Below are 6,247 nucleotides of genomic sequence, written 5' to 3'. Positions count from 1 at the left end.
TTCAGTCAGTTGGCAGTCTGGCAGTGACTTTATGGTTTGTGGAAGCTGCAGTAATCGATAAACCTCCCACCATTGTCGTTACGGTCGCCAAAACTGTGTTTCCCGATCGAATGTCTGAGGTGTTGTCATTGTTCACCTTCGCATTCAGGTCACCCACCACCGTCAAAATGTCACCTTTCCGGAGCCTCCTCGGAACTGCACTGTACAATTGCGATGTTCCTTAACCTGGACAGGAATCTTATTGTCAGACTCCGAGCAAAAACCGATTCTAAGGCTAAGAGGGTTCGCCTTGTGGTAGCTGTCAGAAGGAATCTACATAAGGAACATTGCCATTATTATGGCAAGTGGGAGGGGAGTACTCTTCAAAGCCCCACCACCTTACTTCGCTTAGGCCCAGAATGTCCAGCCAACATAGGTGAAAATATTGTTCGAATTGGAGAAAGCGAGCATTCTGCAGATCCTCGCTCGAGGAGGGTATGCACATTCTAGAAACCAGCCATAGCTCCTTTTCGATAGCCTTGTCCTGGGAGTGAAGTCAGTTGCTATACGAGGCGTTGTACACATTTCGGTAGCAGTAGAGCTGTAAAATGTGCAAATCCATCCATTAGGTTAGGTTCTTTCGGAAGTCAAGGAAGGACCAGCGGATACTATAGAATTGCGACCTATATTGATGTTTTTGTAGCAAACCAAGTAATTGTTTAGGATAAGTGAGGGATCCTAAGTCGACATCCACTTGATGTTGGACCCGACCAAATGGAGAGCAACTTACTCTCACGTTTATTGGTCCACGGATCCCTCGTTTGGGGCTCGCCACTGTGGCCACTCACGGTCACGCTGCTCCCAGGGCAGAGGTGAAGCAGCGTCAGGCGAGCTGCCTTTGCCTTGGATGAAACCGTTTGTCCCTATATTTTTTGACAACAAATAAGCTTTCAGACACTCCGAAAGTATATCTTTGCCAAAGTTCAGCAAGCGGGTCAGGAAATACAACTTGATAAAGAAAAATTGGATAAAAGGTCACGTTGGAAGTTTTGAACTTTCAATAGATAATTTCAATGTCGTCCGTCCTGTCGCTCTCTATGGTTCTGAGTGTTGGCCAACTATAAAAGACAATGAACGACGTCTAGCGGTAATGGAGACGAAGATGTTACGTTGGACTAGTGGCATCACACGTTTTGATCACATCCGAAATGGGGATATCCGCAATCTTTATGGGGTTTCACCGATCGTCGAAAAGTTGCGAGAGAGGCGTCTTCGATGGTATGGTCATGTGATTCGTGCTAACGAGAATTCACATGCCAAGATTGGTCTGAATATCGAAGTCAATGGTAAACGACCAAAAGGCTGGCCGAATCAACGGTGGCTTGATACGCTAGATGGGGATTTAAAAGCTTCAAGATTGCACTCAGATCAGGCATTCGATAGAGTCAAATGGCGAAACCGACCACGACGAGCCTTCCCCGCTTGTGAACGGGAAAAAGATTGAAGAAAAAGAAGAATAGATAATTTCAAAGGGACTGTCCTTTTTAACGAACCTCACGCGAATGCAAATTGAAACTACGAGGGGCTTATCCAAAATTTTAATCCCAAGATGTGGATGACAACAATATGGTATGCCAAATATTAACCCCCACCACTATCTTTTTAGGAGATGTGCTGAGGTACTGAACATGAATCTGAATCTTCGCTAGAGTCTGAACTTCTACGGGAGTCGGTGCTACTTCCAGATGACAATTGGGAATCATCAGTTTCATCATGAGATGTTGCCTCGTCCTCAGCGCCATTTTCATCCCCAAGGGTATTAGTCGAGTCTTGGCTTTCCTCAGTGCTACTGGTTTCCGTGTGCCTGGCATCGATATCCAGTTCTTCTTGAGCTAAAAAAAAACATGTTTTTTTCGAGTGCCCTTAATTGGATTTCATGAATTACCTTTGATTTTTTCCAATATCATTGGATGAAACTCTTGGACAGTCTTGTTGTCGGGTTCATATTTCAATACTGCAAACGATGGTCACAACTACTATTTCCTTTTTTAGTCAACTACATCAAATTATACTTAGTTCGCAATATTTCAGGGCATTTCGGTAATCCTTCGTCATCACTAATGAGAGAAACTGAAGCATTTTGAATTTTTATTAAACAGTTTGGATCAAATGTCTTCAAATACCTCTGTAAGGACCTCCATGGGAGCCGATTTCTCTTCGGTCGACTTTGAACTCTCATTCATTTTGGCATCCTTGCACTCTTTTCCTGGATGCAGCTTCTGGTCGTCTTCTGTGAACGGAAGCCTTCCGAAATAATGTGAGTCCTTCCTACCGCCAGGATTCATTACTAAAGCCTGGTCAAACGAGAGATAAGATTCAATTACTATCCTTGGATTTGCTCCGCGTTTAAATCACTTGCATTGGCAACAATATCGAACAATTTCAGAACAATCACATTAATCAACCGATCCATATGAAATTCACATCCTGCACCAAACAAACAACAAAATGAGCGTGTTTGTGTTTATTTTGGATAAATGACATTGACTACGCAGGTTGCTAGGATCTCTCCCTTGTTAGGTATTTTTCCAGAGTTATTTTGAATCAAGGCTAGACGTATATATGTATGTAAACGTGCAGAGTGTGAAGGACAACCAAGAACAAAAATGATTTAAATACGATTGTCTGGGGAAAGGGATAACAAATCGTCCCTGAAATACACTGGATCATGTAAATTGGCAGCTACTAAGCTTGGACAGAGAGCTGAATTGTAAGACATGCATTTTTGAACCCCTTCCGATTGCAAGGTTGAACTTAGGCAGTGTTGGTTACATATTTTTAAATATTACAGGCGAATGTCGCGAGGGTGAACATCGGAAAGTTCATCGAAGCTCTTGGAGCAGGTTGGGCCGCGCTGGGGGCACTTCGGGGGGTGGTGGTGTCGCAGCTGACACCGTCGTAAATTCAGTGATGAATCTAATAACGACGGCATGTGAGGCTTCCATGCCCCGGAGATGCCCCAGGCGCGACAAGCCTTCTATGTACTGGTGGACGGCAGAAATTGCCGACCTACGGAAGGAGTGTCATAAGCTCCGCCGTTTGGCACAACGTTTGCACGCCAACGAGGAGGCATGTGCCATAAAGGCACAATATAGATCAGCAAAAAGGAGACTCCGCAGCGCTATAAATAAAAGCAAAGCTCGCGGCTGGCAAAATCTTGTTAATCAGGTGAATGATGACCCGTGGGGACTTGGCTATAAGCTTGTCACTCGGAAAATCGGGGCTCTGCGGAAGCCCTGCATACTGAGCACCGACCAGATGGACCGCATTGTGCGGGCATTGTTCCCCAGACACCCTGTACGGGTTGATGTAAATAGCGCGGAAAGCGTCGTGGATTGCCCTCTTTTCACAATGGGAGAACGCCAAGAAACGGTACTCACTATGAAAAACAGGAAGGTGCCAGGTCCTGATGGCATCCCGGCGGAAGTTTACAAACTGGTGTTCCGCCAACGGCCAGAATTGCTGCTCGAAGCGTTCAACGCGTGCTTGAAGGAGGGAATTTTTCCTTGTCGCTGGAAAGTGGCCAGACTCGAGTTGATCAGTAAGGGTAAAGGAGACCCGGAGCTCCCGTCTGCATACCGACCGGTGTGTATGCTTGACACGGCCGGAAAAGTGCTCGAGAAGCTCATCAGGGGTAGACTCACTGAAGCGATCCGTGCTGCCGGGGACTTATCCCCAAGGCAGTTCGGGTTTAGAACAGGGAAATCTACAGTGGATGCTGTTATGGAGGTCGGAGATGCGTTTAATCGAACCGGGGCACACAGCCACCGATCTCGCCTTCAATTCCGTAAGATGGACAGATATGCCAGGCACACTAGAGAACTCCTTTCACGTGCCAAGCTATCTCTTGCGGATATTGAGGGATTAGAGACGCTAGAGGGCCAGAGGAGGATGGAAATCACGTCGGGAGTAGCGCAGGGATCCATCCTAGGGCCGGACCTCTGGAACGCTTCCTCCGATAGTCTGCTGAGACTCGATATGCCCGAAGAGTCGCGCCTGGTCGGTTATGCAGACGACGTTGCGGCACTTGTTGCCGGACGCACTGTTGAACAGACGTAAAACAGACTTGGCATATTGATGCGACGGGTAAGCGGATGGATGATTGCTCACGGTTTCAACCTTGCGCTGGAAAAAACCGAAGTAGTCATCCTGACCAGAAGGAGAATCCCGACCTTGCGTCCCATATCCATCGGCGAGTTGACTATAGAGTCAAAACCAGCGATTAAATACCTTGGTTTAATGCTCGACTCGAAGATGAGTTTCTTCGAGCAAATCAAAGCAGCCGCGGACAGGGCGGCAGCAGGAGTCGCGGCCTTGAGTGGGCTAATGGCGAATGTCGGGGGCACTATATACACCAGGAGACGTCTCCTCATGGGAGCAATGCAGTCCGTCCTTCTCTATGGTGCGGAGGTATGGGCTGATGCCCTTGACAAGGAGGTGCATCGTAAACGCCTCGCTCAAGTGCGAAGGCGGGGAGCCTTGCGAGTGGCGTCTGCTTATCGCACCGTCTCTGAACCGGCTGTGATGGTGATTGCGGGAGTGATCCCCGTTGCCCTCCTTGCCAAGGAGCGCAAAGCTATCTATCGCCGTAAGGGCGAATACTTAAGAGAAGTGGTTGCCCGTGAAGAACGTCAATGGACCCTTAGCGAGTGGCAACTTTCTTGGCAAAATGAGCCAAGGGGCAAGTGGACTGCGCGGCTCATCGACAAATTAGACCCATGGTTGAACAGAAAGCACGGTGAGATTGATTACTTCCTTACCCAACTTCTAAGTGGGCATGGAGGTTTTCAGTCTTACCTGCACAGGGTTGGGAAGGCGCGATCTCCTGATTGTGTGTTCTGCAATAGAGTGGCGGATGACGCTGAACACACCTTTTTCTCTTGCGAGAGGTGAGACGGCCTCCGCCAGAAGCTTTATGCAGACAAAGGGGAGCTCTCTCCAGACAACATTGTCAGAGAGATGCTGAAGAGCGCTGGCAGCTGGAATCGTATTGCGCATTATGTTCGGGCTCTTCTTACTACGAAGAAGATTGAACTCGACCGGCAGAGGAATCGACGGTAAGGGGTTCCCTGAACTAACAACAACTCCCTTCCTCCCCTCCCCTCCCGCTGGTGAAAGGAATTCCCTGACTTGAAGGCTCCCAAAGTCGGGAGAGCGGGAGGGCTAGCCCGAAGTAATGTGTCAAACGGTTCCAGGCTAGTTCTCTGATGACAGGGAGGTGTTTAGTTGGTAGTCCGCCAGCGTGCTGTTGCGGGAGTCCAACACTCTGTGCGTAAACGCATTCACCTACCCTACTCCCAAAAAAAAATATTACAGGCATCTCGCTTTGTGGCTTGAATTGAAAAGCATTTATCATTCAACAAATGATAAATAACTCTCCCTGAGTTAATAAATGGTTGCATACCAGCTATAGATTTCAGGTGCTAGGTACTAACTATCCACCACAAACTCCCTATAACCAGCCGTGTTTTCCCTTCGCTTTCCCGCAATTCCAGGTATCAGTTTGCGTACCCAAAGCAACAAATTTGTGGAAATCGTTTGAAGCCAACCTCACGACAACGACAAACGTTTTTCTTCTTTTCACCCAGCACAGATGAAAAGTCAGCCGGGAAAGAGGGTCCCAAGTCACGCAAAGTATCAATTAGAGAGAGAGTTGCAGAACATGAACTCCTTTCCTCTTATCATTACCCCCTCACCAGGAGGCGCTCCCCGGGTGGATAATTTCGGGCTCATTAGCACACTTGCAAAGGCATATTAAGGCCGCACGTTGACTTCAGAAGAAAATGTGTTCGATCAAATCTAAAAGTCATGACCGACTATCTGAACATTAAATCTTCTAAGGATTAGAAAAGCAGAGGACGCAGCTAATGAGCTCAAGTTTTCTTAATCGTTTTTGTATGCGACGCGCTCAAGTTGGAGGCAAAAGAAAATTACAAATTCGATAAATTGTTGAGTCAAGGAGTTCCCAATGGGTTTGTGTGCTAATGAAATGAAAGATGCATATCTTTTTCTACATGGAACTTCGGAACAAGTTGGAAGCGATAAATCTTACCGGAGCAAATTCTGATGAGACACGGTTTCTAGGTTTTTGTATTTTACTAAAGTTTCTAAACATTTTTCCTTTTTCACTCATGGCAAATTGTACTGAAAAGGTACCTATTTAGGCTTTCGGCGCAGAAAGAGGTCAAAAGAGTATTTAGATTGTCTA

The 6,247-nt window shown here is 46.9% G+C and overlaps 1 protein-coding gene across 1 annotated transcript; it reads right to left on the bottom strand.

The window, feature by feature from the left end:
- Positions 1–1,563: 1,563 nt before the first annotated feature.
- LOC119646295 (glutamate-rich protein 2) lies at positions 1,564–2,523 on the bottom strand. Its single transcript, XM_038046710.1, has 5 exons — positions 2,399–2,523; positions 2,163–2,333; positions 2,052–2,109; positions 1,925–1,993; positions 1,564–1,871 (listed from the first exon to the last, which is right to left on the bottom strand). The coding sequence occupies exons 1-5, from the start codon at positions 2,450–2,452 to the stop codon at positions 1,642–1,644; spliced, it is 582 nt and encodes a 193-aa protein (XP_037902638.1). The 5' UTR covers positions 2,453–2,523; the 3' UTR covers positions 1,564–1,641.
- Positions 2,524–6,247: the final 3,724 nt, after the last annotated feature.

This window comes from Hermetia illucens, chromosome 1, assembly GCF_905115235.1.
Source record: "Hermetia illucens chromosome 1, iHerIll2.2.curated.20191125, whole genome shotgun sequence".
In the NCBI taxonomy this organism is placed as follows: Eukaryota; Metazoa; Arthropoda; class Insecta; order Diptera; family Stratiomyidae; genus Hermetia; species Hermetia illucens.
This window is presented reverse-complemented; position numbering and strand designations above follow the sequence as displayed.